This window comes from Haemaphysalis longicornis, unplaced genomic scaffold, assembly GCF_048455015.1.
Source record: "Haemaphysalis longicornis isolate Haplotype H1 unplaced genomic scaffold, Haemaphysalis longicornis Haplotype H1 scaffold_2, whole genome shotgun sequence".
Taxonomy (NCBI): domain Eukaryota; kingdom Metazoa; phylum Arthropoda; class Arachnida; order Ixodida; family Ixodidae; genus Haemaphysalis; species Haemaphysalis longicornis.
The window spans coordinates 264,272,177-264,294,786 of record NW_027526295.1 but is presented as its reverse complement, the minus strand read 5'-3'; the positions used below and the strand labels follow the sequence as shown (position 1 = coordinate 264,294,786).

Genomic DNA, 22,610 nt, shown 5'->3' with positions numbered 1-22,610 from the left:
TCTGTAGAAGACGTTTCGAGCTGGGGCCTTCAATTTGGCGGAACTATTTGCTCATGCGAGAAAATTTACGAGATATTCTTCTATAATTCCATTTAGGTAGAAGCAATGTATTTCCCTGAATTTTGCAATTATATGCACCTTACTTAAATAAATTTCCAATTTGCTAGGGCTATATCCCCTCTGAAAACTCATTCACATTAATGAAGGACCATTTTTCCATATCACATTAAGTCTTCAACGTAATCGTTGCACAAGAAAGGGATGGGGTATTCGAAACACATGAACGATAGACTTTTTTTTTTTTCTTTTTTCAGGGTGCACGAAGAACTACGTACAAAAAGCCTCAGGCATCTTCTGCAATGAGAGGTGATTCGCAAAGCTTGAGCGTACAGGTTCCAACATTTGTCATGACGGCGCCGTCGGAACAGATACGTCGTTAATCCATTTGGCCTTCCCAGTTCAGAGTCCACGAAGAGAGCACAGGCACGTTCGAGGGCTAGATTGCTTTCGAAGTCCTCGCCCGCAAGATGGGACGTCTTCAGCCCCTTTGCTTTGATCGGTTTAAGCTAAAAAAAAACTACTCACCTCAGTGAATGATAAATTTGCCATATTTAGCGAAATGAAAACGACTGTGGAACCGAGGAGTGCAAAACAGCGATGTGCCCGGCATGTGCTACCATGCACAACGCCATGCATGGCTGAACAAACACGCACAGCGCCCTGCAAGCACAGCTGCCCTTGGCAGCAATACATGCCCTTCTGCATCGAGTAGAAGGGTCCATTTGTACACCTTTGCGCCAGCACCAGACTGCGTAGCTTGCCGCATTTGCCTGTGCCATAGTGTTTGTGGTAGTCAAAGCTTGTCTACGCAGTAAAGTCATTTCAAATAATGTTATTTAAGTTCTTTGAAACTTCGGATATGAAAATAATTCAGTATACCTTCCTGAGGTTTGGTTTATTTTTTGCGCTACTTTCAATAGAGCAGGCAGAGAATAAAAAAAGTGATCAATTAAAAATTGAGATGCATGGTTCGGCTGCGTCAGCTACATAGAACGTTGTGCATACAAAAGCAGCGTACATTCCCCATTATAAGGCATAGTGGCGTGCCCCACAGAAGGTATACGTGCTGTTCTGTAGGCATCTTGGTAGGCTTCGGAGTATGTACACGGGATCCAGGGTAAGGGCACAGATTTTTTGCAGTCGACCCTCCTTGCGCTTGCACTCGCAGTAATTGATCGAATTCTTCATTGATTTTTTCGTGCATGCCCCAGCATGCACCAAGCCTGTTTGGTGTTTGTCCAATATACCACCGTGGGTAAGTGAACCATTGCGTTGAAAAGCCATCGATGGAAGCCATAGATGATGTCCATGGGTGGGGATCACTTGGGCCCAAGGGCATGGGTTCAAGCCCAGCCGCGATGGCTACTTTTTTTACGCCGTCTGTCATTATTTCGGCACACGTTGAAGGTGGGCAAATTTAATCCAAAGCCCTCCACTACGGCACACCTCATAGCCCAACGTTGTCAATAGCCCAGACGTAGCTTCGGCGCATTAAGCCCCACAATTAATCAATCAATCAATCAATGATTACAAAATTTCCCGCGTGTAGTACATAGTGTGTGTGTGCCAGAAAAATTTCTGCTTGCTTCACTGCAAATTATATTAATGACGCAGCATTTCTGCGAACCCTGCCATGTATTGCCCCACCACCCCTCCCCTCCACTATCACCATCTCAGTTCAGTTCCAACACATGACCAGAGTCCTTCAATTCCTTTCTGGTCATGAAACTTCGCCGTCATGCTATGGGAGAGCTGCGTACGCTGCCGCGCCGCGGCTCTGGTGTTGATCGGAGGGCAGCCGGGGGCGTGGTCAGAGCGCGTTTGGCAGGGAACGGACCACGGAGTAAGATAAAACAGACGTTCGCCACCTTATCAGCAGTGCGCTTTCACTTTACGTGCCGTGGGCCATTAAAATGGACTTATCATTTTGTGAGTGGCGAAAAAATTTGGTGCGAATGGGCATGCTGCTACTGCGTTCCTGCCTGCCGGTCTGGCTACAGAGCAGCGGCGGCCGCCCGATGCCCTCCGACCTGCGGCGGCGCCCCTCGCAGTAGCCTTTGTCCCCGTACGAAACTTGGCCGGGAGTTTCATGACCAGAGAAGCATTGAAGGACTCTGACATAACTTTACATGCAGCGACAAAATAAAAAAAGTGTGGTTTCTTGAGACCACAAAAATTACAGGGCATGGGCCACCCAAGCTTTCTCGTATGTGAGAATGGGCAACCATCAATTCTCGTTGATTGTGAAAGCATATGTGTAGATGGGTATGTTTACGTTACAGCCAAATGTGAAGTTGGGAATTGGTTGCGGGCGTCTCGTGGCAGCTGTTGTCATTACTGGTCAACTCTGAGTGGAAACGGGAACATGTTGTTAGGCCTATATTCGGCCATAATTTTAAGTAGGTTAGGCATGTTAAACAATGTCAAATTCACTGAACGTCAAGCCGTGTGTACCAGTTGATGAAGCTTGACATCAACGCATCACATTAGGTCTAACATGAGGGTGGCACATCCCCTATGGGAAGATACATACTTGCGTTCACAGCCACACGGCGCATCACAGCCAACAAAACGTGCTTCCAAATGCTTCGCTGCGCAATGCTCCCCCATTGCTTAACATGAGAAGTCACTTTATGCGTTGAACCTCAAACAACCTAAGTGACACGAAACCATGCGCTTCGCTGTCCAGCAGCCCCCCCTTCACCTCTTAGCATGTTATGTCACTTTGTGCGATGCAGAGCGTTAATTATTATGGTCATAGGCTGCATCCTAATTCATCTGACCTAATGATACCAAACCACCATTATTAACAAAGACAACCTTTAGATTTGATCTTAGAAAACATTTTTTTACAATTTAAAAATGCAAAAACATGGTTAGACCAGCTGGCATTCGAACTCAAGCCATCAGTGCTAGTAGTCAGAACTTTACCTCAAAGCCAGAGAGGCTGAACCCAAGGCTCCTTTTAGCAGCCACTCATGAGAACAGCAGGCAAAGTGACATCACCCGTCATGTGGGAACGCTGGGCAGTAAAGCATTTTAAAACACACCAACACGTCTGACCAATGGATAGCAGTGCTCAGTGAATGCGTACCTGCCTTCTCGGCCACATGTTGCATCACAGTCATTTGGACATGAGGCTGGCACATACTTGCCCTCACAGCCAATGGAAATTTTGATCCCATTTTCTCATACCACATCGTCACGTCGCAACAGTTCTACCTCCGTATGCAGCTTCTATTGAAAGTAAAGCATTGATGGTCAGTCGCAAGACCTGTGCAACACAGCAAGTCTTGGCTGCCCCACTTCCACAGCCAGTAGCAGAAGCAAGGTGGAGTTTGATTATGCAGTGCACACATGATGCGATTTTTTGAGCACTCAGGCAACACAGTCAGCCCACGATAATTCCGAGTTGCTTAATTGGAATTTTCGAATTATTGGAAGTGATGCGCTGGCCTCAGCAATTTTGACATGCAATCCAATGGAAGAAATCGCTCGATAATTCAAAGCTATAACTAATTACATCGGTTAATTGCAAGTTATTTCAAATAAGAAGCATCGAGGTGAGCATCCTTCTCTCAAAATTCAAAAGTTTCAAGCTCAGAAACAGCACCGTGTTTTCTACTGATGTCAGCACCATTGCAACTGAGGCAGCGCGCAGTTGAAGTGGAAGGCCAGTTGAGCCCAGGGTTCGTACAGGCTTCAAAAGCAAAAATTCAAGGGTTTTCAAGGACTTTCAAGTACCACAAAACACATTTTCAAGGTCCCCGTCTAATGCTTTATCTGGGATTATTTATAACTTTTCCAACACAATGCAAAAGTTTTTTATTGCACAATATCTAAGCACATTAGTGCATATATAGATAGGTGCTAACGGGTTCGTAAATGCTCCCCCAGCTTCATTTTTTTTATTTCATGACTGGTATTTAGAGATTTTTCTTTTTTCTTGGTGTTTTGCTGAGACTGATTGATTTCAAAACTTAGTTAATGCTGCGTGCATCTCCTGCTTTGTCAGCAAGAGTATCAGCTGAAATTAAATCGAGCAAGTGTTGCTTCAAGGCAGGATGAACTATGTACACGTCCACCATTTTCACGTAAAAGCAAACGTCGATGAAGCGTATGAGGAACAGCAAACATGCAATGAGCAACCGTCCATAGACTAGATGGAAGATGCAAGATAGAGAACAGAAGCTGGCTTTCACTGGATTGTATCGTGATATAGATTGGATTGACAAATGCCTGCTCCTAATGTTGCTTCGTAATAATGAAAATCTACCAAACTTGTAATTTCACGCAATACACTGAAACTTGATTGTTACAATGTTTTTTTTACATTTGTTAACACCTAAAATCCACGACAAACATTTGAAATTCTCGTGAAAAGACAGGGCCATTGATTCTCTCCGGAAAAATCAAGGGTTTTCAAGGACCATTTAAAAATTCCAGGAGTTTCCAGGCCTTGAAATTGACACTTCTAAATTCAAGGGTTTTCAAGGACCTGTGCAAACCCTGTGAGCCTCACACCAGCATATGCATCTTTTTTTTAGGTTTTCAAACCTTTTTCGGTGGTAGCACACAGCGTTGTGCGAGCAGTCTGCGTGGTAGACGATTCAGGCTTCAATTTTACCCGTAAGAATCAACTATCACTGCAATCCACGTCATATGTTAGGCTGGGGGACGAAAGTTGAGAATCTGAATGGAATCAGCAAGGGAAACGTGATGCAGACTAATGACAATGCTATTATTGTACTTTGTTTAATTAGATGTCCGTTAATTCAAGTTTTTGCGGTCCCCCATGGACTTCGTATTAATGGTAGTTGATCGTTAGCACTGCGATGGCAAAAGCCACCTGTTAATTTTCCTTTTGAAGACCGCTCCAAGACTTAATTTAGGGGCAAACAATACAAAATAATTTAAACCACTTTTATTACCAGCATATTTAAAAGTAAAGCCAACTTTTGCCAAGTGTACATGCAACAGAAGAGAAATTTTTCCTCAAGAGCTCTAGCTTTCTCCTATGGAAGGCATGGCCTGCCAGTCACTGTACAGACTCATTAAAAACAAATATAGACGGGAGCTTGTGTTTTGAATGATATCTGCATGCTTGGGAGGGGAGCATCTCTTCTAACACCTTTTCCAGTCTGCAAGAACAGTCACCACATCCACAGGTGAACGCCGCAGAATGCCAACGTGACACCCAGTGTTAAGTGAGACACGCACACACGAGGCCAAGTGTCAATAACTTTTACTCTTCCAAGCAATAGCGTACGTACAAGGTAATCCCCTGCCACAGTGTGCTGGCCACGTTTCTACAGTGACAACTCCAGCACACGTGCAAAAGACAAAAAAAAAAAAAAAGTAGAGGGCCACCTCCTCCTTATCATCATCACAGCTCAGCCCCTCTACTGCAGTGTGTCGAGGCAGCCTAATGCACATGTGCCACGGTTTGAACTTGGACATGGTTACAGCGTCTCCTCGGGAAACCGCCACTGCTCCCCACCACGGCGACAGAGCGTGCGGGCCGATATTTGTCCCCCTGGCAGCAGCCAACTCATCCTAAACAACTATCACAAACTAGAGGGCCTGTCACCGGGCTGGGTTAAAGAAGGGCGGTGCAAGTGCGGGGCATCGCCCTCTTCTCGGCCTCGCGACCTCCCCCCTTCGACGTCTCCGACACTGCCCGAAATGAACGCCTACGTCTCCGGAAACCATGCACAAGGATGCTACAGAGGCGAGAAAACACTAGCCTAACAGTACGTGCTGCTGCAAAGTCTGTCCCCCCTGGGCCGCCCACAGCGCTGCCTTTGTTTTGTTGCTTGGGAGATCCACTTGGCGCGAGTCCGCACATTATGTGCGCGCGTGCACGCAGGGCGAGCGAAAAACCATGACTGTGAAAGGAAACAACTCTCCCTGCGGCACCAACCTCGTCTTCACATCTAAACCTCAAAACAAAAGCCAAAGAAACCATGAGGCAGTGAAATGCGACCCAACAACCTATGTAAAGTATGAAACGGCTAGCGAGAGAGAGGTGGCGGCAAGGTTAGAGGCATGGAGCAATGAGGGAGGCCGAACAACAGGGCTGCTGCAGTTCTCTGGAATGTCCGTGGCAGGAAGCAAACACATCACCCACTTCCCAACCCAATTCTTTTCCCAGATTGTGAAGGAACAATAGGCAACAAAAAATAATAATAATAATAATAATAATACTAGCAAGACTAGTTAGCCTTTTGATGCTGTTCGGAAATGCAGGACTGACATGTTTTAACGAAATGCGGGGTCTGTGAGAGGAAAAAGAAAAAGAGAAATGTTGCCCACATTCTGACCTGACTGGCACCGAGAACCGAGCAGCGCGCACACACTCACACTCACACAGGACAAGGCGGGAAGCAATGCTTGAACAGAGACCGAAGGAGGGAGAGGTAAGAAGGCGGTTTGTCGGTGCCACCACGCGTGTGTGTGTGTGTGTCGTAACAGAGGGAGCCACAGTGAGGGCACACAGGGCTCAGTCAATCATCAGCTCAAAGTGGGCGCTTCCGACCCGGTCCTGACGGTCGTGTTTGATGTTCTTGGCCCAGGCTTTGCACTCCACGTTGATGAGGACGCCGCGCTCGGGCCGCAAGAACTGGACAAACACAAACGGCGACAGGTAGCCCGGCGTGTTCCGGTACGGGAAGTAGTAGTTCTCGATCCTGTTGTTGGGGAAGTACGCCAGCTTGCCCATGTTCTCCACGTCAGCCACGTTCTGGAAAAAAAGCAGGCATCGGGGCCGTCACGCGGGTGGAAGTCGCTGTACCTTTTGACTGACTGTTGTGCTCTTGGCATGCCCATCAAAAAGTAGCCGTCTGATAACAGCTCTGCGATGCTTGTGAATGTCACAAACAAGTTTTTCAATCAGGAAAGAAAAACGGCGGCTACCACTTGTGCTAAGCCTCGCTTGCCTAACAGTTGGGAAGCTCCAAAGGCAATCTCAAATACGGAGCAGAGAACTTCAGTTCCTTTAAGTGAAGACATATTTCCAGTTCACATGACTACCACTGAGCTCCCACGGTGCTGCGAGAATAACCATTATGTCTTCAGATCAAACACCTGGCTGGAAATAAAAAGCCATGGTAAGAAGGCTGCTCCTAAACCAGTGCAGAGAGAGAGAGAAAGAAGATGCTTGCGCTTCTTGGTGACACCATCAGCAACCCATGGTCACTTTCGATGATTACTGAATAGAATGCTAAACTGGCGAGGCGCCACACGAACACCGCCCAACTTGGCCAACTTCAAAACTCCACCCTTTGGGAACAAACAGGCAATGGTTGCCAAGTGCTGCAGGTATTCCCACCAGTGTGTTCATAATGCGTGCCTATCAATCATTGCTTTTTTATATTCATCATCATCATCATCACCAGCCTATCTACGCCCACTGCAGGGCAAAGGCCTCTCCCATTATTCTCCAATTACCTCGGTCCTGTGCCAACTGTGACAAATTTATCCCCGCAAACTTCTTGATCTCATCTGCCCATCTAACTTTCGGCCGCCCCCTGCAACGCTTGCCTTCTCTAGGGATCCACTCTGTTACCCTTAATGACCAGCGGTTATCTTGCCTTCGCATTACATGCCCTGCCCACGTCCATTTCTTCTTAATTTCTACTAATATGTCTTTAACACCAGTTTGCTCCCTGACCCACTCCGCTCTCTTCTTGTCCCTTAATGTTACACCTATCATTTTCCGCTCCATTGCCCGCTGAGTCGTTCTCAATTTAAGTTGAACCCTCTTAGTGAGCCTCCAAGTTTCTGCCCCATAGGTGAGTACCGGTAAGATGCAGCTGTCATACACTTTCTTCTTCAGTGACAATGGTAGGCTGCTATTCATTATCTGAGAATGTCTGCCATATGCACCCCACCCCATTCTGATCCTTCTAATTATCTCTGCCTCATGGTTGGGATCTGGGGTCACAACTTGGCCTAAGTATATATATTCGCTTACCACTTCCACTGCCTCGCCATCTATCTCAAACTGCTGTGCTGTCCCGAGGTTATTGATCATTACTTTAGTTTACTGCATATTAATTTTCAGGCCCACAGTTCTACTCTGTTTGTACACTGCAGTAAGCATGCTTTGCAATTCGTCCCCCGAGTTACTTAGCAAGGCAACGTCATCAGCAAATCTGAGGTTACTGAGATATTCTCCATTAACCCTTATTCCCACCTCTTCCCAATCTAATGTTCTGAATACTTCTTGTAAGCGTGCTGTGAACATTGGAGAGATTGTGTCTCCTTGTCTGACACCATTCCTTATAGGTATTTTGCTGCTCTCCCTACGGAGGATGATGGTAGCTGTAGACCCATTATAGATATCCTCTAGTATTCTTACATAATGCTCATCTACCCCCTGGTTCCGTAATGCCTGAATGACTGCTAGGGTTTCGACCCAGTCAAATGCTTTCTCATGATCTATGAGGGCTATATATAGGGGCTCAGTATACTCAGCGCACTTCTCTATCACCTGATTGATCGTGTGAATATGGTCCATTGTTGAATAACCTTTACGGAACCCTGCTTGTTCTTTAGGTTGACTGAAATCTAAAGTTGCAGAGATTCGGTTAGCGATTACCTTGGTAAATACCTTGTAGATGACTGACAGTAAGCTGATCGGCCTGTAATTTTTCAAGTCCTTCATGTCGCCTTTCTTATGGATTAGGATGATGTTCGCGTTCTTCCAAGATTCCGGTACCATTGCGGTCATTAGGCATTGCGTATACAGGTTTGCCAGTTTTTCAAGTACAATTTCTCCGCCATCCTTCAAGAGGTCTGCTGTTATCTGATCCTCACCAGGTGCTTTGCCCCCTTTGATTTCTTTCAAAGCCTTCCTTACTTCTTCGGTCGTTACTGGTGGGATGTCTATCTCCTCTGAACTACTGTCTCGTTCGGCATTATCCTGTATGTCCCGGCTGCTGTACAGATCCCTATAGAGCTCCTCGGCCACTGTGACTATTTTATCCCTATTTGTGATGACATTGCCTTGCTTATCCTTAAGTGCATACATCTGATTTTTCCCCACGCCACGACGTCTCTTCACTGCTTTCAGGTTACCTCCGTTCTTTACAGCGTATTCAATCCTCTCCATATTATGCTTCCGTATGTCAGCTGTCTTACGCTTATTGATTAACTTCGAGAGCTCGGCTGGTTCTATTCTGTCAGCTGCGGTGGAGATTCTCATGGTTTGCTGTTTCTTGATTAGATCTTTCGTCTCCTGAGAAAGTTTACGAGTATCCTGTCTAGCCATAGTGCACCCGACTTCTACTGCACACTTCGTGAGAATGCGTGTAAGGTTGTCGCTGCTTCCTGTGTCGTAGGCTCGGCTTCCTCGTTAAGGGCGGAATATCGGTTCTGCAGCGCGATCCTGAATTCTTCTACTTTACATCTTACTGTTGGCTCATTTATCGGCTTCTTACGTACTAGCTTGTTGCGGTCCCTCCTCAAATCTAGCCTAATTCGAGATCTTACCATACGGTGGTCACTACACTTTACCCTTCCGAGCACTTCCACATCCTGCACGACGCCAGGGTTATCGCATAATATGAGGTCTATTTCATTTTTGTGCTCCCCATTCGGGCTCCTCCAGGTCCACTTCCGACTCTCCCGTTTACAGAAGAAGGTATTCATTATGCGTAGGTTATTCCGTTATGCAAACTCAACTATAGTAGGTCCCCCCTGCTATTTCTACAGCCCAGACCATAGTTCCCAACTGCCTTGTCTCCAGCCTGATTCTTGCCTACTTTAGCATTGAAGTCCCCCATAACTACGGTATACTGCGTTTTTATTTTAGCCATTGCCGATTCCACATCTTCATAGAGGCGTTCCACTACTTGGTCGTCGTGGCTAGATGTGGGCGTGTAGCCCTGCACCACCTTGAGCTTGTACCTCTTATTGAGCCTAATTACAAGACCTGCTGCCCTTTCGTTAATGCTCCATTCGTCTATGTTCGTCTATGTTGCCAGCTATGCTTTTATTGACTAGAGATCCCACTCCCAGTTCTCTTCTGTCCTCTAGACCACGGTAACATAGGACGTGTCCATTTTTCAGCACCGTAAGGGCTTCGCCTGCCCTCCTAGCCTCGCTAAGCCCTATTGCATCCCATTTAATGCCCTCTAGTTCCTCGAACAACACCTCGAGACTTGCTTCGCTAGAAAAGGTTCGCACTTTAAACGTTGCCAGGTTCAGATTCCATTGGCGGCCTGTCCGGGTCCAGGGATTCTTAGCACCCTCTGCTGCGTCACACGTCTGACCGCCGCCGTGGTCAGTTGCTTCGCAGCCGCTGGGGACTGAGGGCCGAGGGTTAATTGGCGTATTCATGGGAGGTTGTGGCCGTTACTACACCAGGGTGGCCAATCCTGCTCTGGTGAGGGAGTGCATTACCGGCAATGGTCGCCGGGGTCAGGCCGCACCCCAAGCCCCTTTGTGCAATTCCATCAATACGCGGGGGTTTTTTTTTTTAATCCGGTGGGAATTGTCCGGCACCGGGATTCGAACCACGGTCCTTCTGCACGCGAGGCGGGTGTTCTACCTCTACGCCATCGCTGCAACTTTTTTATATTCTCCTGCCTGCAATTATATTGCTTGTTCCTCTCGTGCATTTCTTGCCACTCAGAGTCCCACAAGCCAGCTAACTTCTCAATGGGCGTCTCAAGTAGCAGTGGTGCACAATGTACTCAAAAACGCCGCATGACGCTTGTTGCAGTGAGCATTAACCCTTTGAGGGTTTTTGCCGTACGTGTACTGCGGAGGTTTTCCATCCCGCAAGGTCTTTGCCGTACGGGTACGATTTCGAGCATCCGTTTGAAATTTCGCGCCATATTAACGATGCATGCTCCCTGGGAGGTGCTGCCACCTCCTGGGACTTACAAGAAGTGTTTGAAATTTGATTGTGCTGCCTTCTTGCGGTGAAAAACAGAACTCTCTGGCTTCGGCGCGTTACGGCGTCTGTACGTGTCAACGCGTTTCGCGGTTTCAGTTTCGCCACGTGATCGCATCGGAGGCGCGCGAAACTTGATCGGCGCTCGCTATCAGGGGCGGCGGTAGTTGATTTCGATCTCTATTGGCGCTGCTCTTATCTTGTTTATTACCCGTGCTCACTAGGTATTCTTGCCCTCCTTGCTTGGAACTGAAGTAACCTACTCGGAGACTCCGTTGCGGGGGCGGCGGAAGTTGATTTCTACCTATATTGGTGCTTCTATTAGCTTGTTTATCACCGACGCGCACGAGTTATTCTCGCTCTCCCCGTTTACTGAGTTGCCTTCAAGTTCAGATGCACGGCAAAGCAGCGATTTGGCCCAACAAACTGCCCGTTCTGATGACACCGACCGCGATGACTCTTTTTACTCTGAGTTTGCTCCTTTCACCGAGTCTGAATCAGAAGACAGTCTTTCTTCGGAAGAAGACAGCTCATTTTCGGACACGCGCTTTATGCGTGCAGACTGCGATAAGGCACTGTGCGTAGACCTGTGTTTCAAAGAATACCACACTCTGAAATACAATTGAACATTTTTCAGTTCTAAGTGATGCTGACCCCAAAATACTGTTTCTGATAATTTTTTACCATTTAATCTAGACTTTAAACATTTTGTACATTCCAAATCCGCAATAAACTAATTTGACCACCAGGGAAAGTTTTTTTCAAAAAAATTCGACCCTCAAAGGGTTAAATGTACCTATGCATTCTGAAACATGCATGCAACGTGCGTTAAGTCTGGTATTCGTTCATTTCCCCTTGAGCAAAGCAACTACCAGGCATATAGTTCTAGGTTGCTGGTTGTAGTGTCTGCTTGTTAAAAAATAGCACTGTACTGTTTGTGTTCTCACTGACAATCTTTGTTTTTCAGAGACGGTAAACTATGAAAGACCATCACTTGTGATAAGCATTCATTACCACAAACATAACAGACCTAGCGATCACTACTCCTCTCTCCAGGCTGCGCCCACAGCAATCATTCCAAGTTTCTTATACAGTAGACTCTCGATAAACGGAACTTCAAGGGACCGGAAAAATTAGTTCCATTTAACAGGAGCTCCGTTTACTGAGAGAGATGTTTTAAGGTGCAAATTTATGTGCGTACACACTTCTAAGGGCATTTCATGGAACTCTAACCACTAGAAAGTGACAGTAGCTGATAGTTTTCAGAAAGCAAGAAAACTACAAGCGTAGGCACAGCATTCACAAAGTTGATTTGGCAACAATGAGTCGCTGTGCACTACAAAATGCGTCAATTATTTTTGTTTGAGTCCTTGCAACTGCATCTTCACGGAGGCTAGAGGCCTCAACTTCGCGAGTGCTTACGAGCCACCGAATGTAGAAGACGGCAACGTGGTAATGAAGAACGAATAGCACAATGATGGCACGAACGAGTCGACAGGAGGTGAGCCCTGTAGCCTCGGCGTCTAGAATCGAGACCGAACGACTGGAACAAGAACTGCGATGTTGCATACGTTGCGCTAACACAGCTAACCACTTACGAGATGGAGGAAGACATGGAGGAAGAAAAAAAAAAAAAAACGAAACAGCCCGAACCGTAAAAACTGATTCTCATGCCAGTGGATTTCACAAGTTCCATGTCTGGTTCAGTTTACACGGTGATGAGGAAATTTTAGTTCCGATTACAGAGAGTTTTTTTTACGTTATCTGAATACAAAACCAACCAAATTCCAGGCAACTGTTCCGTTTAAGCGGCAATTCCGTTTAAGCGATTTCCGTTTATCGAGATTCTACTGTAATGTGATCAGAACATTTCAAATGAGCTTGCGTGTTATTCAACCACATCATCCTCTCTTCCCCCCATACTTAGGCTACACACACTGTCACAGGAATGGCCCATGCCCGCCCTAGGTCTTATTTTCAAGGTTCCCACCTACCATACATTTTTTTTTTTTTACCACAGTCTCTGCAAATCAGCAATGCCTCTTACGTGAGTGAATTCTGAAAGTGCAAAGTAGAAAGCACGATGGAAAAAAACACGAGAAATGTGTCAAAGCACTTCTGAAACTCCATGCTGTTGCACTGCCCAGGCAGCCTGTAACAGAAACTTTAACCGAACGAGCCACCCCACTCACCTCTCCCTCACAGGTGATGTAAACATAACGGGGATCGTAGGTTTCCTTGACGTCAGTTGGAATCTTCTGTGGGAACGAGTCGTTGTCATAAGGCTCAGGGACCCAGTCAAAAATCTGAAAGTTTGAAAGAAAGGTTTATGACTACATGGACAAATGTAGCAAAAAAGCCGCTACAGCAGGGTTAAAAATGTAGCAGAGCTTTTCTCCGTTACAAGAACCATGCACAGATGGCACCGCATGATTGACTCCACCTTTCACATTTGCAATTGTTTTTAACAGCCTCACCAAATCCGTACTGCCCAGTGAGTTACGTCACTCTGACATTTATCACCATGTCCGTCACAATGCCTCCATGGGTCGCCACTATCCATTTTTCTCTAATTATCCAGCCTAAATAAATAAAGTGTGCGTTAAACTTGGCATTTGCTGCTTTGCCATGGTCATTTATTCATTTATCTGAAGCAAGGTTGTATGCTGTCATCGTGGACCCTTTAACTGCGCGAGAAGTCTCAGATACAAGGACAGCCTAGGCTTCAATCGTCCGACACTGGATCCATAATAGTACACACCTTTGCCTGTAAATGTTTCTTTAGATTAAGGTAAAATGTGAATTATACAGCTGCACAAACACACACTCAAAAAGCGACTCAGCTCAAGATTGACGTGTTGCTTTTTCACTTGCTTGATGCAAGTGCAGAACTGGGCCCTTTATCTGGTCACGTTGCCCCATAACTGCACAAAGCACCAAGTTTCAAGTCTAGCTCCTTTGGCATTTTGTCAGCATTTCAGCATACTCTGTATCTGAACAACAAACCTGCCCCTTGGCGAGAGATGACAAATTTTCCTCGTGTTCACGGGCAACTCGACATGCATGAATCATGGAACTTGGAATACTTTACAAATATTGCTAGCCATTCAATTTGCAGCATGCTTTTATTGTCTGAAGTACAGTCTATGCCCATTACAACGGACCCTCTTAATACGGAAAAAAACGTCCGCTGTAGCCGAAGTATGCAGTATCCGTAGCCCGACATTGCATATGCATAGTACACACACTTTGTTCTTTCTACGCGCCCGCAACACCACCGCACACTGTTAGGGCGATGGCAAAGAATCGCGTAAACACAGTTTCCAAAGCTTAGCACCGGCACTTGGAAAAGGCCTAGTGCATGTCAAGCATGGAAACATGCACGATAATCTGAGCAAATAAAGCAAGAATATAACTAGGCGCAATTATTAACCAGCTACAAAACATCCGTCGTGGCCATCAGCTAGGCTGTCTCAAATCCCTCCACGACGAGGCCGGTTTTCCAAAACCATTCGTCAAACAAATCGGGTCACTGCCTGACGTTCCCCCAAAGCAGCTTCCACATTTTTAACGATTTTTGTTTGGTCATTGAAACAGCTGCTATGAGACAATCTGATGACGGACAGCTGTGAAATCGAAAGTTACACCAGCTGGACTGCGCAGTTACCGGCAGATTGCACACAATAGATGGGAATCAACCCCCCGGGGCATTTCTTACCTTTTTCACCGAACGGAACGGGTACGATGCTTGCATGGGGATAATGAAGACCGAACTCCACTGAACCCGAGTTTTTTATTACATAAACACCGGAGTCGCGTTTATCGGCAGCGGCCTTGTTCTTGACGGTAGAGCGGACCGTCTGCTTAGACAGGCCTGCACTTCTGGAGATGTCGGCCTGTTTTTCCCTATGTTCGACAGCGGTAATTACGCTTAATTTATCCGACAGTGAAACCAGCTACCCTGCTGCTCATGCTGCTGGTCGCACAAAACAAACAAACAAAAAAAAAGCCACTGGCACTGGCTTGGCTGCGCCAATGACCCAGCTGCCAGCAATGTTGCCAGACAACAATTTTCTTGCCAAACTAAACAAAGAAAAAAGCATATCGGGTGCCGGCCCCGCGGAAGTCCGCTATAAACATTCAGTGGAAACAATTTTCGCCTAAAATTTAGTCTGTTGTAGCCCATAGTCTGCTCTAGCCGGGTTCGTTATGAACGGAGTGGATTCCATTTAAAATGCATGGGGACCAGACAAACGCACAGAAATGGTCTGTTGTAACCGAAAGTCCGTTGTTGCCGGATCCGCTGTAACGAGCGTAGACTGTATACCAAGTATACCAGTGTTTTCAATGTTGAAGAATTGCAAATTGAAGAACAGCACTCGCACAACATTGGGTTTTTGCTCTTTTGTACAACACCAGCTGTGCAAAAAGTTAAGGGGGCACTCATTAGGACTGCTTACGTGTAGGATTGCAAAAGCATTACAACTTATTTCAAGCTAAGAGATCCTCTATGGCCAATGGTACCGTAAACATACCGTGGTACTTTTGTAATTACCATGTTCCAAATACAGTGGAATCTCGATGATATGACTCTGGGTGATATGAACTTCGGGATAATACGAATTTCTGTTAAGCCCCGGCAAAATTGCATTGTTTGCAATGGGAAAAATTTTGGCTCTTACGAACGGACCTGCGCGGCCCTGCGGATGATACGAACGAGTCGGCATAGCGCCCAACTGCCGAGCGAGCAAGCGACTGCAACGTACGGGCTCTCTCTCCCCTCTTTGTCGCTCATTCTACAAGAACGGCCGGGCTGTTTTCTGCTCACAAAAACGCGCCACGCAGTCCACAGGCGCACTGACGCTGCCACGAAACCACCTGCACGCTGCGCGGTGCACGGCCGGCTGCGGCAACATGGCGGCGGCTTCGGTGGTGAAGTGGTGCGGGGCTCCTCCCACTGTCACGCGTCATTTTCTGACTGAGGCCACGGTGTAAGAATATTCTAGTTCACTGCAGTGACTGTAGTGTAAGAATATATTGATCGAGGCACAGGCAGCCGCGGGATCACCGACGTGGGAGTGAAAATATCACGTGCGCAACTCCACGCGCACGAATCGCGTGCAAAAATGCCCCTGTTGTGAGCTTGGGCACCGCGAGTGAGGAGATGAAAGTCTAGAATGGACTGTTCAGCCACATAAAGGTTAAAAAAAAAAGCACAAGAGGGTCACGGATTTCTTCAGGCGAAAGTAGGGAAAGAAACGAAAACGTTTTTCAGAGCTCAAATTTTTGGCCTGTGCTGGTTCATACGAGTTTCGGATGATACTAATATTTTTCACGGTCCCGCGAGATTCGTATCATCAACATTTTACTGTACTACTGCATGCCTGCATTGGTGGGATTGTGTCCTTTGACTGCGATCAACACGATTCTTTTTTTTTCTTTCGCACCATTTTCTTTTTGGTCATCTCTTCCTTCATGGCACTAGCTAGCACCTACCCTTCCTTCTTCACCCTTGTAAGCCTCACGTATTCACCATTAGAGCAGGCTTGGCTTTTAGTGCTTTTGCAGTTAGCACAATAAAAACCCTGCAGGCCTCCAGCGATGTCTTTAGCACTCGCTACTAACCCTAAGGCCACATTGCATTCAGTACGTTCACCTTTTGAGAGCTAAAGCTAAGGCTCAGCGACGGTGCATGAGAGATGCATGTTGGACTCACATTCTGTAAGACCCAGGTTTGAATCCCAAACCCAAGTTCACTTGTTATTGCGTTTAGTGTGCTTGTGCTGGATGACAATTTGAGGAACATCTTTCGGTCGCGCAATTGCTACTTCTGTGATTAGCACGATCAAATTGCTTGCATAGGCCTCAGTTCGTCTCTAAGATGAAAGCCAGAATACATTCACTGGGTCCACCTTTAGTCAGCTAGTCACCAAGCTGTGGTAGTGTGCTGGGGATGCGCGCTGGTCTCACAATCAGTTCTTCTTCATACAATGGAAGCCTCACACAGCACTTTAAAGAAATTTAGCTCCATATGTAACAGTGACAGCTCGTCGTAAGGCCCAAGGATTTCGATTGATTGTGAGGTCTAACGCGCCGACGGAACGCAGACAATGAGGTGCGCCGTAGTGGAGGGCTCCGGATTAATTTTGACCACCTGGGGACCTTTAGCGTGCGCCGAAATCTCGTACACATGGGCGTTTTTGCTTTTCGCCTCCATCAGAAAAGCGGCCGCCGCAGCCGGGATCGAACCCGCGTCCTCGTGCCCAGCAGCGCAACGCCTTAGCCACTGAGCCACCGCGGCGGGTGCCCAAGGATTTTGTGCTAGGCAGTTTGCACTAATGCCTCAACCAGGAAATGCAAAGCAAATGTTCCGTGCTTAGCAAGGACATCAATGAGGACCTTGCTTCAGCTGCCAATGAAACAAAAATCAACAATGTAGCCAATAGAAGCTTCCTTTGCCAGGCAAGTACTGGTGGCCGCATTTCAACCACTTTTGCTAGCCCTGATGATCATGCATGTCTTGAAAAAGAGAACCAGGCCTTACCCTGTTGAGCTTGAGGAGGATGCAGGGCTGTCCGTACTCGTAGCCGAAGTCCTGCGCCTTGGAGCAGTTGCTCTTGACGTGCTCGAGGGCGAAGCGGCACGCCTTGTTCTCCTTGGGGTCGATGGGTTGATCAAAGCTGCACGTGCGCACGTGCTCCCCGTCCGCCTCCTGCCGGTCGTAGTCTGCAAGACCACAGCGCAGCACAAGGCCACGTCCCCCGGCTTTTTTCGGCGCTCGAGAGACAGGTGCCCGCTGCCCTGCTCATATTTCTCCTATGGCTAAAATAAAGCCCTGCTACAGAGCTAGCACACAACCAGAAATGCAAAAGCTAGCCTACTATTTCAAAGTGGCCCTCTACTTCACTACTGTCATTCTGGACCTCTAAGAGCATAAATCTCGGCAAATTTCATGCCTCATGCTCAAAAAGCACAGTGAACAATTTTAATGTGTAGAGTATTAAAAGAAAAAAAATTCTGGTATCTAGCTTACAGGAAGAACTAAGAAAAGAAGGTAAATACGAACAGGGTCTGCACAAACAACTGAAACCAGCCGAAAGAAATTGCAAAAATTCAATTAGGTTGGCACAAGAGCGAAACCGTACAGCCGTACGTGCTTTGGTACTGCCATCGTTGTGAGCTATGAAGAACAAAACTATGCTCGAGGCAGTTGGATATGCACAAACCTTTAGGGTTGCCACCTTTCCCCGAAAAAAAAAAAAAAAAAAAACGGCCCTTCGGGGGAGGGGCGTGGGATTTAGAAGGTGGAATTTGCAGTGAATAAAAAGAATCCATGTTTTATGACATGCAATGCCATATGCATTGTTGCGTTTTCCTAGAGAGGAATCAACATAACGCTTGTACTGAAAGTTACTGAAATTTCGGTTATCACTCTCAATGCTCTGCCCTGAAAAGAAGCCTCACATACTTCGTCCATTAAAAGCTCTTTTTTGCATCTCGCCCGCATATTTTCTCTGCTGGCGTGTCTTTGCGCAGCTTTCCGACTCCTATTTATCGTCGTAGTTGCTGAATTAATGCACATAAATAGCCAAATAAATAATCGCAGCATGATGGCCAAAAAACCGGCCAATGACGGCCGGTTTTAAGTACGGACTGGCAACCAGCCAGCTTTCTAAAAACCGGTCGGGCCGGTGAAAAACAGGGAAGGTGGCAACCCTACAAACCTTGCCATTAAAATGTTTTGTTGCATCCATACCACTTACTGGCTTCTACTTGTACAATAGCATGTTAACACATTGAATGACTTAATATGCTCATAATTCGTTTATTACAAGCTGAAATTATCACCCAGATTTGGATAAGGCTCAAAAGACACACGCCTCTCAGTGAAGGTGCAGATGGCACCACACAATAAGCTGTGAAAAATGAAAATTACACCGAATATATTCTTTGCTTTAGATGCTTACAGGAGGAGGCCTTTACATCGTTTCTCCCAACATGCAGTGTCTGTACAGGCAAGAAGATAGTAAGAGAGAACTGAAAAAATATACTGAGCAGACTGGTTTCGATGTCAAACCTCTTTTCATGTGTTTGATGGGTGGTTGAACAGCTTGGGCCATCAATTCGCCTTCCATGACTTTGTATTTTATCCGCAGTGTAAATTAAGTGAAGGAATCCAAATAACAGCACTGCTCAAGCCAAGGCTGACCTTAGCAGCTAGCGTAAATCTGATTGATTGATTGTAGGGTTTAACGCGCCGACGCAATGCAGGCGATGAGGCGCGCCGTAGTGGAGGGCTCCGGATTAATTTTGACCACCCGAGGATCTTTAACGTGCGCCGAAATCTCGTACACACGGGCGTTTTTGCTTTTCGCCTCCATCAGAAAAGCGGCCGCCGCGGCCGGGAATCGAACCCGCGACCTCGTGCTCAGCAGCGCAACGCCTTAGCCACTGAGCCACCGCGGCGGGTAGCTAGCGTAAATCTCCAGAGGACTTTGCCCAGCTATAGCCTCACCTGTGCACCCCTGTACGAACCTCAGTCTGCAATTGTGACCCAACCAATACACTAAATAATCCACAGAGGCTGTGCTGAAGACGTTTTCCAGCACTTGGCAAAAGCCTCCACTCAGATTCAGTTTTATTTACTTACCCTTCAGAAAACTTTGAATGTCATCCACCCAATACTTCCAGGTGCCTCCATTGCCAGCCTTAAAATAGATGAGAGTGCTGTCAACATTCTTCTCCGGAGGCCTTGGGCGGAAGCCTAGACCTGCCAGGTCAAAGAACACGGAATTAAAGCGCTGAATAATCTATTGGGTGGGGCCAACAACAACAAGAATAAAATCCCTGGAAGCACATTCCATGTTTTGCTTCAAAGTGAGAATTGCACTTGGAATGCCTGCTCAAAGCTAGTACTGTCAACAAGAAAATAAAGAAATGAAGAGAATTTTAGCCCCTAAGTATTATTATTTTTTAATTTTCATGTCTGATCACACTTTATATTAGCAACAGAACACCGGCAATAACTTCAATCAACTCCTATAATTTGGGTGTTTGTAAAGTAACCTGTTTATTCTTTCCCGATCACCTGAAAACATGTTCTCTAGATGACAGCAATTTCAATATGGGCACCTCAAACTTTTTCAAAGCAAAGCCACATGTGCAGACCGACATAAGATCTTTGCTTGCTGCGTACCTTGAGATATTTTTCTAATAAAAAAGAAACCAGGTGACGCTTGAGAACAATGAATGTCCCCTGCACCCAAAACGACATTCTAACCTTGGGCGAAGCTTCGGAATGTGTGCCCTCTATGTGAACGGCGGCTTCATGGGAACAGTGAGAGGAAACAAGCTTCATCAGCTAGTATAAGCTATTTATGCAAGCAGATGCGAACACATGTTTCCAAACGCAGCAACCGTGTACAGGTTCCAAAAAATACTCTTACAGGTGAGATTATGAAAGTTTCTGCCATAAAGTACAAGCTGAGAATTGGCAGAAAGTACTATGCTTGCGTTTGTGCTGCATAAAAAGAAGCAGGTGGGTTGTGTAACGAAACTCCCGAATATTGATTTGATGTCTTTTCCATTGCAATGTGTATGTTTGCGTTTCCAGCTACTCTTGCGCTAAAGGAATTGAGAAGTAATAACAGCGAATTCCCAGCTCTGCCGTACCCTTGTAAACAAGCTTGAATGTACGCAGCCTGATGAGCTTTCACTTTCAACAGAGAATAATTGGCAAATTTTGCTTACCTGGGACTGTACCGATGCAACTTCCATCTAGGACCCATGTGGGTTTGATTGTGTCCAACGTCTGGTAGAACACAATGAGCATAATGGTCCAAAATGCGGTAAGGCAGGCATAGAAGATGATGTAGAAAACAGTGATCTTAACTGCAAAAAACAGAAAGGGAAAAATGCCTCGTGACTAACTCGATTGCACGCACCAGCCCCAAAGCGATTGCAAGCGGACCACGCAACAGTTATTCTCGCAACCAAACCGAATGGTGCTTTTCCACGCCCAACCTTTATTCGCGACGCAAGGACCTGGAAACCACGTGGAAGAAGAGCAAAACTTGTTCTCGCGGATACTGAAAGAACTGCTGCTCTCATCGGCGCGAATCGTGGCCAGCATACGAACAACGCGACCCGCTCACTCGGCTCAAGGTCGTTCACTTAGCGAAGCAGTGCATGCTAAACGCTGTTTAGTAGCTTGTAAGCGCGCACACCTGCAAAACGATTCTTCCGGAAATCGCCAAAATCCCCCGAAGTAATCGGGCACAGAAGACGCACCGATCGCGTACCCGCGGCGAGGCGCAAAACTAAACGTCCTCAGTTTGACCGCAAGACAGCCATGATACCCGACGAAGAGAAGGGCGTGGAGGGAGGGGGGGGTCGGCTACCAACCAGTCCAGCACGGCAGATATCCCAGCATCCAGTCAGTAACTACCCCGATTACTACCCCCGAAAGCTTTTGTGCACCCTTGACCATAGTACACACTTTTCTCTCCACCATTAATACCCTTTAGTTCCTTAGAACAACGCGCACCTGATTTCCCACCGGTCGGATATCCAGTAGCTGGCCGAACTCGTGCAGTTGGCTAACATGCAGCAACAGCGGAGGCGCGCTCGGGAAAAACAGCCTCGGGTACTCACACCAACTTAGGCCGGTTCGGCCGAATACTTCTTTGGTGTCGGGGTTGTAGAGGAACCGCAAGAAGCCGCCTTTTGTCTCGCCCTTCTTGTAGTAATCTGCCTCCTTGCCGGCCATGTTTGCAGCACCTCTGCGATCGATGGAATGACGCTGGAGCAAGGGCCCGGATGCACACTTTTCTGCTCGCAGCGCCACCGTCGTCACCGCCGCCGGCGCCGCCTGTGCGGCGACCTCATTGCCTGCGGGCCTCCTCGCCCGACGATGACGCCTGGCGACCTCTCACTCGTCCCCGCTTTCCCTTTTCCTCCCCTTATCTTTTGTGCTTTACTTCTCGCGGCTCCTACCTGTACAGTGCACGCAAACGACCCCCGGGAGGTGCCGTATTTTCCATCAGTGTGCGGCCGATAAGTGACGTAAGGGGCGGGGACTCGCTCTTCCCTCTGCCAGTACGCGACGGAAAGTTTGGCCCAGTATCTGGCGGCTGGCTCTCTGCAGGGCGTTACCCTTGAACTCTGCAGTAATCGCCCCAGAAAGAGATTTGCGGCTACCCCCAACAACTCGCGCAAATTTAGAACTCAACTCGTCCGTTCAACAGTTGACTGATCACCAATTACTCATTCATTCATTTTAGCCCTAGAGGAGAATCCTTGCACGGCCTATCCTTCTTCCCATGTCACTGGAACAAGGATCCACACACACAAAAAAAAATTGTTTTTACTTGGGTTTCAAGATCACTGTGGGAGAGGAATTTTATATAGCTTCAGTTCCGTTATTTTCTTCCAATTTTTGTAGTTTCAAACTGAAAATTTTAGCAATAGCTGAGACCAGGGTCGGTATTCTGAGTTGGGTCCGTCCCGAAAATGTCCGTTTCGCGTCCGTTTCCGACGTGGCGTAGTTGCACTGGAGAGGCTTGTGACCAATGGATATGCTGCGTCACATTCGGTCGTCTACTTTCAGCCAATAAGGCTCGCTCGAAACAGACACTTTGAAACGGAC

The 22,610-nt window shown here is 46.9% G+C and overlaps 1 protein-coding gene across 1 annotated transcript; it reads right to left on the bottom strand.

Annotated features, from left to right (window-relative positions):
* Positions 1-6,422: 6,422 nt before the first annotated feature.
* Nrv3 (sodium/potassium-transporting ATPase subunit nervana 3) lies at positions 6,423-21,852 on the bottom strand. Its single transcript, XM_077700520.1, has 6 exons — positions 21,617-21,852; positions 20,714-20,854; positions 19,614-19,733; positions 17,508-17,689; positions 13,156-13,269; positions 6,423-6,802 (listed from the first exon to the last, which is right to left on the bottom strand). Exons 1-6 carry the CDS (start codon positions 21,729-21,731, stop codon positions 6,563-6,565), a joined length of 912 nt encoding a protein of 303 aa, XP_077556646.1. The 5' UTR covers positions 21,732-21,852; the 3' UTR covers positions 6,423-6,562.
* Positions 21,853-22,610: the final 758 nt, after the last annotated feature.

Bases quoted from the DNA above. Each gene is read 5' to 3' on its own strand.
- Nrv3 (XM_077700520.1), bottom strand. From the start codon at position 21,731: ATGGCCGGCAAGGAGGCAGATTACTACAAGAAGGGCGAGACAAAAGGC. The intron at 19,734-20,713 runs GTAAGCAAAATT...TTGACCTGGCAG, and splicing joins TTGCATCGGTACAGTCCCAG to GTCTAGGCTTCCGCCCAAGG. The intron at 17,690-19,613 runs GTAAGTAAATAA...GTGGTCTTGCAG, and splicing joins CATTCAAAGTTTTCTGAAGG to ACTACGACCGGCAGGAGGCG.